Here is a 12,484-nt window from a genome sequence, read left to right on the forward strand (position 1 = left end):
TAACGCTTTCGCGACCCCTTCCTGACATATGTCTTCGTTGGAGGAGTAATACCACCCGGGGAGAACACTCTCGGGGAGATAGACGGTTCTTCACGAGGCACACTCTGTCCACCATCCTCTGGTCGTCTTCGTCTAGCTTTCTCAAATGCCACCTCTTCCTCCAACAAAAGAACCCTCCTTTTAAGTTCTGCAACTAGACTTTGTTGCTGGTGTATAGTTTGCATAAAACTCTCTCTGCGTTTTCTCTTAAGTAGCTTCTTTGCTGATGCCTTGTCATCTTTCATTTTTTTGTCTTGGTTCATCCTTAAAATCACTACATATGAACTTTGTGGAAACCGAGTGATGAACCGTCAACTGCATACAAATTCCAAAAACCAAAACTTCAAAACCCTAAATAAAAAAAAACACACAAAACCCAAACTCCAAATACCAAGCACTAAACACCACAAACCAACCAAAGATTAACACGCTTACCCGGGTCGAAGAAGTCGCCATTTCGCAACACGAACACACCAACAACCAAAAGATGCAATAACCGCAACACTTACCCCGATAACGAAGGCAAAGAGGGCAACCACAATGACCAACGACAGTCAGATCACAAAAACGAAGCTGAAAACGATTTGGGATGACCGTAAGGGAAGAGAACGAACCTCTCAGAGAAACTCCACAACTGATGAAGCAAGGAAGAAAGTGAACTTTTATGTGCAATGAATCTGGTCAAGGGCAAACTCGGAAACAAATTTTTCAAACCATTTCATATTAAATGACGTCACTTTTTTGGATTTTTTTTTTTAAAAAAAACACCCAATGACAAGCCGACACGTGGCGTTGTCAAAATAGTGTCAAATAAAGAGTGTTAAAATATCATGATCCTTGAAATAAATAACGTCCAAAAAACTTGGCTAAACAGTGGCTAACAGTACAGACAAATAAAAACATTAAATAATATTTAATAATATATTAACACAAACTTTTTAAATTCATTTGATATTATTTTTCTTATTTTTCATTCTCTTTTTAATCCTAATCCCGCGTGCTTGCATCAACAGATTACGAAGTCTTCTTTCCATGAAATTTGACTTTTGGTGAGCGATGAGACGGATGTATGTTCTAAAGTCCCAAAACGGAAGTATGTAGGGAATGACTGTCAATACGACGATTCCTACAACGAAATCCTTGTACGACCATAAATTTTGTAGAACTATTCCAAGCGCAGCACAGAAGGCAATCATCATGGACACTAAGGACAGGGAAAGGAAGTTAACCGCTGACAATATCATGGCGGGCAATCTTTCTAGGAAGTCTACTGGAGCATAACGATATCCTATAAGCTTAATGTATATCCGTACTGTACTGATAGAAGTCAAGAGAGATATTACATCAGCTACAATAAACACAATAAACCGTTTTTCCTTTATCAGAATCGGCATTCCAGTGTCTTGACGGAGACCCCCTGGGACAGTGAAGATTGCAGTGAACATGACAGTTATAACGAGAACACCCACAATTGCAAATGTCCCCGCTGTTTCCTTTATCCATTTTTCTCCATCTTTCATCAGCTCCTTGTGTGTTTCCATAAATATCTCTTCAGGCTTCTTACCCTCTTCATTTTTTGCTTCTCTACATTTGACATGCACAACTTCCTCCACCTCCTGCACTCATTTCATCCACGTTAATGCATGCATGGACTATATATTACACTAGAGAGAGAAAAAACTAGTGAAGATGAATGCACCTTAAACCATTCAATTTCTATTTTCATTTGCCAAGCAGCAACGTCTCCGCGGTTCATATCAGACAAAGGTCCTAAGTGTGCCGCCAAGTGCAATAGGTTATTGCCAAACATGTCTGTTCTATAGTTGATTATATCCTTATTTCCACAGAGAATATGCATGAGAAGGAACACATTGTGTTTGCGATGAATAACCGCATACGAAAATATGTCTCTTCCATGATCGTCCATTGCCCATAAGAGGTCATGGTTAGCCTCCCTCATATCATTTATGAACTCAACATTTCCATATTTTGCTGCTTCTAACATGGCATCATAAACCAAAGCATCTCGGAGTTGTGAACTATTAAACTTAGAAACATTATTTTTATAGTACCTTAATATTTGTAGAAATTCATTCTCGTGTTCAAATATACTCTCTCTATTTTTGGATTTCAGTCCAAATAAATTCCTTGCGAATCCTGAAACAATGGGAGGGAAAACAAAATTACTTGTATGATTTGGTTTTACTATCAAAAGACATTTAGAAATTTAATAATTTGAACTAACAAACAATATCTTAATTAACCCTCCTTGAACTCTGTAGACAGAATTTATTGCAATTAATAAATCTAAATAGTTATCGTTAGTGTAATTTTAAATCGATTATTACATTTTTTTTAAGTTGTTTGAGTTTGTATTTTTTTTTTTAAATAAGAGTTTAATACGATAATCCAAATCGATTTGGAATTCAAATCAAACAACGACAAAAATATCATCACATCTTTAATTCTTAACCGACATTATTTTAAAATCCATATCCACATAAACGTTTCAAGTTTATAAACTTTAATCACATTTAACAAACATTATTTTAAATTTGATTGACTCAACCAGTTTAACTCAAGAACACATTATCAATTTAATTTTAATTAGACCCACTAAATTATATCAATTCAACCAAATATTCAACTTGGTAGGTTGAATAGAGTTTGGTTATACTCATAAGTTAAATTGTATAAGTTACTGTATTATTAGTACGTAAATTCAAAATTGCTTGGTTTAGCATCATGTAATAACATAATGATTTAAATATTTTTATTTCTTATAAAATTATCCAATTTTAACTTTATACCTCATAAAACAGCTTCAGACTTTCATTTTCAAACAGTTAATGCTTTTTAGAATATTGTTATATGTAGCATTTGGTTGATACTCTCTAATACTAATATATATATATATATATATATATATATATATATATATATATATATATATATATATATATATATATATACACACACAACACATGTAGTAATTTTTATGTGTTTTTCAATCAATTTTAGACACTCGTTCCAAAACAGAGACATACCTTGTTATTTAAAATTAATGATTTTAATTTAACTTTCNAAATTAATANTTTTACGCGTNAAAATTCGTTTAAATCACTTATAGATACATATTTACATGTATGCGATCCTATGTAAATATGTGATAAACGCAACCAGATGAATCAAAGGACAAAGCAATACTTACCCATCAACTTTTCAGTCATGAGCATCATTATCAAAATCACATCGATTAAATTACCTGAAAGAACCATAAGAAGTTTAAGTCAGTCGCATATCTTTTACTTTCTGCTTTACAATTATTTTAGCTTATGTATGACATACATATTTGCATAATTAAGTGAGTTATGAAATATAACACTTACAATATTATACTTAAAATATATATTTTTTATGTTGAAAAGAGCAGCTAACTTGAAAAACTAATAATTACTTTCATATTTGAATTATATTACAAGTAATTATTTGTGTAGAGTAATATTCAAAAATCTTAGACTCATTTGTAAAATATGTTCCAAGGTTTCAATTTCTATCAATACTTTTCTCTACATACTCTGAAGTATTTAACCTTATGATTGGATGCAATTAAACTCAAACTTATGTAACTTATTTTGTGTTTGCTGCGTGTGTGAAATTGTTTACTTTTTTTTATTCAAATGCTAACTTTTTTGATCTAGAACTTCTTGGGGAAAAAAATAGTAGAAATTACACTAGGAATAAGTTAATTGATATTAGTTTTTTTTCAATTGTTGATTTAAAGAATATTTTGTTTTAATTATGAAATAGATTATATTGTAATAAGTTAGGTTCAGTATTTGAATGCATAAAATTGATCTCATAGTTAAAATTCTATTTCAATTATAACTTTTCATTTTTAAATACACCATTCTAATTTATTGATTAATATATAATGTTTCATTAGTTATTAAAGAGATTATGAAAAGTAAAAATTCCTATGGATTGGATGCTTTCTTCCAAAAAAAAAAACATAATTGAGTGGCTAATTAATGCTAGAGAAAAAAAGAAAGCATTAGGTAAAAAAGAGGGAAATCTTACCCTTTTTAAAAATGTAAATTACTGTCTGCCAAAGGTCAGCCTGTAAATATGCAGAAGGCATTCGAGCCAATTCATGCAAGACGGATAAGAATTCAATGGGCAGTTCCCCGTAAGATTCAAGCAATTTCGAAGCCACATCTACGAGTTCAAACATGCTATCAATCTAATAAATAAATAAATAAATATATATATATATATATATATATATATATATATATATATATATATTTATTAGGTAAATTAAAAGAGCATTGAAGTGGTGAAGGAGGGGAAGAGAATGAAGGAAACAGAGTATATGAATGTGTGGTTGATTTGCTTACCGAATATATGCGCTTGGATGCATCGTTTCAGCAGCAAAACTCGATTATGTGAAGACTGGTGATGAATGACATGGGAAGAACTTCTAAAGTAAAGGTAACGAGTCATTCTTTTGCGTCCTGAATTAGCAGCCATAAGAAGAGGGATCTCACCCTCTTTGTTCTCTATACCAAGCAATTCTTCGCCACCTTCCACATTTACCATACTTCTTGCTATATTAACATTTTCAGTGTAACCAGCAGCAAGAGCAAGAGCAGTATTACCATCCTCATCCTGCATTTTTACTAATTGTTTTTTCCCTAAGTACACTAATCCCTCCACAATATTCTTATGTCCTTCTATTGTTGCAACATGAAGAACCGTCCTACCTGAAGGCAGAGTCCAAAATATGGCATTCGGTTGATCCCTCAAGTATGAGCTTGTGCCTTCCCAATCACCGTTTTCCACAAACTTGTATAGAGCTTTGTGCTCACTGACGTCGGATACAACAACTGTGTGTATCTCATTCACATTAAAACATAAATAATATTTTGAGCTAATATTATTTGTAAATATATACTTTATATAAAGAAAATTTGAAGATGAATCTAAACACTTAGTACCTGGTCGAATATGCGGTTGGATTTTAAACTTAGGCCTGCAAACTTCAGCCAAGTGTTTCCAAGCTATGTGGGCAGTTTGAAAGTGTTTAATTTGATCAAAAATATTTGGTGCACATGATAGTTGAATGATATGCAGAGCCTTTGCGTCTCTCTGTTCATCAATGGATGTCGAAACAGAGCCACTTTCCACAACATCCCACAGATTTTCCCCTCTCAGGTAATTTTTCATTAGAATTTTCCATTCTTGATAGTTGTATCTTGTGAGCTCTTCACGAACTATTCCGCGCGATGCAACACAAATGCTTTCCATTACACTTCCTTGCCTTTCCTTGTTTCACATATAGACAAGAACATAATTCTCTTTTTAGTTGTTAGTATGCTGAATTGTCCAAGGGAAGGATATTTTTGTACATTTCTCAAAATTGACTTTTTATTCCTCTGAAGACTTGGTAAATTTCAAATAATTTGAATTTTGGTTGTACCAAACACTCCATAAAGAAAATCTAGTGTTTCTCTATGGATTTTGTATCTTATTTGTATTTTGTTATCTCCTTTAAGTTTATGAAAATTAAAAAATAGATTAAAAATATTATTTTGATTTATGAAATTGAATGATTTTTGCTCATAAAAATAATTTAAAATAAATGTAATCAGAATAAGTTATATGTTTAATATTATTTATTATTATTTAAGTGTATTTAGTACTATTATTATATTACATTTGTTTACATAGGTTAAGGTTAAATGCAAATCTATTACGATTTCACAATCTACATGAGTGTTTAGTGAATATTCTATATTTTAATAACGTACATTACGCTTTGAATTCATATATATTTTAGTTTAATTTATGTTAACATGTATAAATGTGCGTGTCAGTGTTCATATAAATATAGATAAAAAATGTTTCAACGAAATCCAATATAAGAAAGCATTTGATAATTTGTTGTACTGCTCCCTCCTGTGCTGATTGAAGGTTCACATTGCTAATAAAATTTACTATCCTTACCAATGACGCAGACATATATTTTAATTTATTTTATATTAAAGCAAGCATGACTGATTGTGCTCCCTGTTCACACTAATGTGGTCCAGAAAGAAAGTATTCATACTAATATAGTATAGTACAAAAATGCTACAGTAAGTAATAAATGTCCCATTGAAAGCTTTATTTCAGGAACACATCTCAAAGAATTCCAAAACAAAAATCACATATTTCAAAAATCGCAAAAGGACAAGATAAAAATACAATTGTAATATCAAAATATGAATTAAAAAACAAAATTTCAATTCGAAAGCCTTAACCCCAAATTGCAGTAACAATTTGCAGAGGAGAAATAAGACATAACAAATTTTCAAATTAAAATTTGTAATTCTAAATTAAAATTCTAAAATTCTCAAATTACAAGATCACAAAAAACTTTACTTAGTGTACCATTCACTACAGAGAAAACAAAACAAAAACTCAATCCAAGAAAGCAAATCCAATGTTATGAGATCAAAATCTCAAATGTAGAATTCCGATTAAAAACTTTGATACGAATAAAACCAGATTAAGAGGAAGGAAAGAAGAAAGATTCCTTGAGATGCTAACCCAGAAACAAAGGAGAAGAAAGAAAGGAGGAGACAGTCTTCTTACGCGACGAAAACCCATCCTATTGGATTTGTTCGAGAAAAAAGTAGTCTCAAAAATGGAATTCAAGAGTCTCTATAACTCTAATTAAAGTAAATGATAATTCATCTATGCTTGTCACAAAGAATAATTGAACAGGTCATTCAATATTAGTTAAAGTAGAAATTAGACTCTTAACATTTTTAACGCGATGAAAAAATTACAAAACATAGAATTATCCCGAACAATTCAAAATATAAAAGGATCACTTTAAATACAACTAACAAATAAAATTGATATTAAGCCTTAAACAATTAAGCCGTACTTGTAAAAGAAATATATCTAAAAAGTTATCATATTAGCTGTTGTTTTTGTTTTAATAATAATTTTTTTAATACGAAATAAAAATATGAAGACCAACTAATCCACTTGATTAAGAAAGGTTTTCACGTTTGCCATCTGTTTCCCATGTATAGAAAAGATTAGTCAATAGAAGATAAGTCTTTGATATTTTTATACAAATTTTTAATTGGTTTGACCCGTCAAATATGGATCATAGTTCCTTTTTTATTGGTAGTTCTCAGGAAAATAAAGGGTCATCTAAAAGCAAATGGAGCAGAAATTCAATAAAGAAATAAGAGAGAAGAAGAAAGATAAAATATATATAAAAAAATTGAATATGGAATAAAAGAGACGGGGAGATTTCATATTAACCATAAATATATGAGTTTATATAACATGTAAGTGAAGATAAATTTATTTTACAAATTGATGTTGTAAAATTAAATTAAAAAGTTGAATTGGATTTAAATTTTACATTTTAACATAGTATTAAAATAAATAAAAAAAGTTATGCTAAAAGCTCTTTTGTAATAATTTCAAAATAATTTTAACTTAAAGTTTTTAAATGTTTTATTGTATCACTTTTGATTAACATAATATTATTTTTTTATTAGAATTTAATAAAATACTCTTTTGTTTTTCTTACAATGAGACTGAATAACTTAGACACTTTCTAGGAATTTAATGAAGTAAGTCTCCTTAGTCCTTCATTTCAATTGATATCCCAAACAGGTTACGTATATCTTAACCTCGCAAGAGGCCTGGTCATAACTTGGAATGATCAGGATAAACTGAGCAGCCACATCTACCTTGTTGGCAGCATCCATTTCTAATGCAATGTCGACCTCAGTATCATTGGTAGGTGAGATCTTATTTTTACCTACATTGATGACATAATTTGTGTCCTGCTTAGTTGATTCTAAAACAAAAAACACGATGGACAATGACATTGACAATGAAGAAGCATCGTCTACGTATCCTCGACTGCTCTTTCCCTCAAACTCCTTAGACAAAGATAATTCAACGCTCGATCTTATTACCTGGAATGTGAAGAACAATTGGTTGACAAAAGAAAGTAGGAAAGCAAAGGTGAATATGACAGGTGGAGCCCATCCTTATTTATAGCCAAGAAGGCCTTCCCAGTCAGTTACCTTCGGTTATGGGATCAAGCTAGATCCAACGACTCACAATATTTGACTCTTCAAATTTTGATGGACATGAGATTTGAAGTGTCACGTGCCCTTTAGTCATATTTTCAAACAATTCTAAAGGTCTTCAACCGGCTAGCCGAACAGTCTTGAAGCTTCCCAAGCAAACAACCAAATATCTTAATTACCCTCGAACGACACAAACGAAGAGTCTTATTCATCCAATTACAAATCCCTTCGCTAGCCATTTCAGGCTCAAGCTTGGAGGGCTTGTGTACCGTATGATAGCCCGATCATCTACAAACCGAACGGTCAACCTTACAACAAATTGTGAGCGAGTCATCAATAAGGTCAAACGGTTAGGAAGGTTAACTGCTCATAATTACCCACAATTGGACCATAATTAGGTTGTTGTTAATTAAAGGCCCACTCTAAAATCTATAAATATAGGTTTAAGATAAGGGAGTAGGTTATCTATATTTACTACACTATTAATATTTGAACTGCCAAAGTTGATTTGACTTTGACATTAGAACGTCTTCTCCGAGTACCCTCTTATTGGCTTGGACGAATGGTTACGAGAGGACTCGGAGTTGAAGACAACTTTCAAACCCCTGAACGACTTACTTGACGTTAGATTGTTGACCTCAATCCTACACCTCGAAACAAATAATATTCTCTCTCAGAAGTTGTGGATTTTTGTGGGAAGAAACACTTCTAAGATCCAAGAGTTAATAATATAAGGGATGTTATATTCGCACTCTCACATTTTTATATTCTCATTTGACAACTCTAAATTTTATTTCAAAATTTTGCTTTTATTTATTGTTATATGTTAAATATAGTATTTTATTATTAAAAAGGATTGTAAAATGAAAATAAGAGAAAATAATGGTGTGAAAATGTAAATGTGATAATCAACAAACATGTGGACAACTATACAACAAATATATTACAACCATCCACAAAACATATATTGAGTATATAGAGTTATATAACATAAACTATCCTAAACTATGCTGCATTGTCCTCATCATGCACTGGATCAATTAAAACATCTTGATATGCTCACACCATTTAGATGATCATTGCAAATAAAAACAGAACATACAAAAAAAAAAAAAAAACAAATGAAAGGGTAAGCTAATGCACCAAAAAGAAAGATCATACATGTATAAAGTTTTAAGACAAGATCGTCTAAGCAAACATTGTTTTAAAGTTTAACAAAACCTTTAAACGAAATAATGTTTAATCGCTTGAATCATCTAGGATAAAAAGCGCTAAGCGTTATAACTTAAATATCCAAAACGCTATAAGGAACTCTAACATAGCGTCTAATCTAAATAACGTCTAACAAAAGCTTAAACCGACTAGGATAAAAGTAAAGAGCATTAAACACTATATATTAAAATTATCATAAATGATGTAAGTTACTTAAATAGACAACGCCTAAACAATAGTGTACTTATTATGCTTAAACACTTAGGATCGTCTAACGCTTTAAAGCATGTACATTCTAGTACTTCTTTGTCTGGTGTGTTGTGCTCTCTTTTTCTTTGCAGATCACTACCTTTATTCAAAAGCTTACACAAGATCAAAATAAAGTTAAGAGATAAGAAGATATTCAAGGAATGTTTCCTTCACGCTTTCTATCTATCCTTTTCCTACACATAACAGATTTACTCTGCCAAGACGCAACATAACTTCTAACTCAATACTATAAAGGCTATACTTCTAGAAGAAGGTCAAAGCTCAAAGTAACAGATCCTTTTTGAAGAAGTCCATATGAAGAACACTACATGAATAGGAGAGAATTATTATTATTATTATTATTATTATTATTATTATTATTATTGAATACGCTCACGTTGTCTCTCTTTAAGCTCTGTCTCTCAGAGTTGTTCTTTGAAAAGAAAAGTTCTTTACAAGCTTTCATAATTTTATTGTATTGATTTCAAATCTTCTCTACAAGAGTTACACATTTTGTTCTTGTAATTTGTAAAACACTTTGTTGCTTTTTTGTTCAGAAGTGAAGTAAAACACTTATAAGATTAACTCAATGGAGTTAGACCATCTAGTCAGTTAGATTAGTTGATACCAAGAGTGGTTATACTCATTTTAATCAGTGGGTTAGTTGTATACCAGGATTGGTTATACTAGTTCAAACTAGTAGGTTAGTTGTATTCTAGAAGTGGTTAAACTTGTTGTAATCATTTGTGATTAGTTGAACCCATTAAAGGTATTTAAGGGATAATTGGACATAATTAAGTTTGGAGCAAACCAGTATAAAAACACGTGTGCCTTATTGTTTTTGCTTTTCAAAGGTTTTCCATAAACGTTGTTTTATAAACTTAAGTGTTTAACAATTGTTGCATACCGTTTAACCCCTCTAAAGGAAATTAAACATTTATTTGCAAAAAGATTTAAAACTCTATTCAACTCCCGTCCCCCCTTTCTAGAGTTTTCCCATGTTATAGTTAATATCAGAACTAACCTCAAAGGTTAGTTCTTGACAAAACATATGGAAAATATCCTTTCAACAATGGAAAATGAAGGCTACGATTTTAACCGTCCTCCTTTGTTTAAAAAGGAAAAGTTTGACTATTGGAAGCAAATAATGACAACATTATTTGAGTCCTATCATATAGACATGTGGCATATAGTCGAAAATTGAAACTGCATACCCCTTAATGAAAAAGGTGAGTTATTGGACAAAAGCAAATGGTCAGATGATCAAAAGCAAAGATATCTTCTTAAGTCCAAAGCTCGTAATTCACTAATGTTCACTTTATTTGAAGAAGAATATAAGAAATTCAGGCATTCAAAGGAGCTAAGGGGATGTGAGCGCACGCTTGTCATCATATATGATGGATCCAACGAAGTCAAAAGGAACAATATGATTCTATTGACCAGACTATACAAGTTGTTCTCCATGATAGACAATTAGAACATTCAAGCTATGTTCAGCAGATTACAGATCATCCTCAACGAGTTACGATCTTTAGGTAAGGTCTATAATAACTTTGATAATATTCACAAAATTTTGCACAGCCTCCCAAGGCAATGGAGACTGCAAGTCACAACTCTGAGAACCTTCAAGAACCTTGATGGTTTAAGTCTAGAAGAGCTGGTTAGGATCTTGAAAGTTCACGAGCTTGAGCTACAACAAGATAACATGTTGAGAAAAGATAAAAGCATCACTCTCAAGGCTCAAAGACTACTAAGAAGGACTTCTACAAAGGCCTTCAAAGTTGAAGAACCTTTTGAAGAATCCAATGACGAAGAAGATGAAGATGAACTATCATTCATCTCTAGGAAAATACATTAATTCCATGTGGAAAAAGAAAAGACATAACCATTTAGAGGAAGACATGTCTGGTCTACCTCAAGAAATTAGCCAAAGGACAAATGGAAGGATGGATAAGTTGGTGCTTACGTCACATGACGGGAGTAAAGTCTATGTTCTAAAGCCTCAAGAGCAAGAAAGGAGGAACGGTGACCTTCGGAGAAAAAAAAAGAATAATCAACATTGGAAAGTTAGGTATAAACCATTCCATCTTTATTGGTAATGTATTATTAGTAGATGGCTCTAAACATAATATGCTTAGCATAAGTCAACTATGTGATATCAGATATATATTTTGTTTTTTTTTGAAAAAGGTCAATCTCCTAGACAAAAAAGGTATACTAGTGTTTTATGCTAATAGACAAGGAAACTTGTACAAGATAGATCTAAATGGATTGCACGCTCAAAGCGTTTCATGTCTAGTATCTATAAAGACCGAGGAAATGATAAGACATAATCAGTATGGATATGTAAATATGAGATTAATCTCCACTACAAGAAAAATGAAAATTACCTATTGATATTTACATGTGGATTTTGATTTGTAGGTAACATATGTATTACATACTGATTTTACATATGGGTCTTGAAAAATGAGTTACATATGAATTTTGTATTTAATGTTGGCGTGTTTAGACAAGAATTTTATCTAAGGATATTTTCCGTTTGTAAATAATTAAAATCCATATGTAATCCAAAATAACATTACCTAGTATATTACATATAGATATTTATAATTAATTATTAAAAGTAATAGTAAAACTTTAATTTTCATTTTCTCCCTCCCTCACATCTTCGCAACCTCAGTCCCTACCACTGTCGCTCCTTGGTTTGCAAAACGTTGTCAGGTTGTGCAAACTGTTAAGAAGTGGACTTTAAGCGTAACTCAACCTTTACAAAACCAGCTTATGAGGTGAGGTTTGCACCCACATATATACTATAAATTGACCTTATCTGTAGTCAATGTGGAACTTCCATCACAGCTCCTCACGTCAAG

General features: G+C 31.7%; 1 protein-coding gene across 1 annotated transcript; it reads right to left on the bottom strand.

The window, feature by feature from the left end:
- Positions 1–313: 313 nt before the first annotated feature.
- Positions 314–5,349, bottom strand: LOC106776727. Its single transcript, XM_014664199.1, has 7 exons — positions 5,040–5,349; positions 4,440–4,928; positions 4,120–4,257; positions 3,251–3,304; positions 1,739–2,196; positions 1,058–1,655; positions 314–354 (listed from the first exon to the last, which is right to left on the bottom strand). Exons 1-7 carry the CDS (start codon positions 5,347–5,349, stop codon positions 314–316), a joined length of 2,088 nt encoding a protein of 695 aa, XP_014519685.1.
- Between the last annotated feature and the right edge of the window lie 7,135 nt (positions 5,350–12,484).

Source organism: Vigna radiata, chromosome 11 (genome assembly GCF_000741045.1).
Source record: "Vigna radiata var. radiata cultivar VC1973A chromosome 11, Vradiata_ver6, whole genome shotgun sequence".
Lineage (NCBI taxonomy): Eukaryota > Viridiplantae > Streptophyta > Magnoliopsida > Fabales > Fabaceae > Vigna > Vigna radiata.

Excerpts from the sequence above, each read along its gene's own strand:
- LOC106776727 (XM_014664199.1), bottom strand. The coding sequence starts at position 5,349 with ATGGAAAGCATTTGTGTTGCATCGCGCGGAATAGTTCGTGAAGAGCTC. Across the intron at positions 2,197-3,250 it reads CATGACTGAAAAGTTGATGG|GATTCGCAAGGAATTTATTT; the intron begins GTAAGTATTGCT and ends CCATTGTTTCAG. Across the intron at positions 355-1,057 it reads TTTCATGGAAAGAAGACTTC|TTGACGGTTCATCACTCGGT; the intron begins GTAATCTGTTGA and ends ATTTGTATGCAG.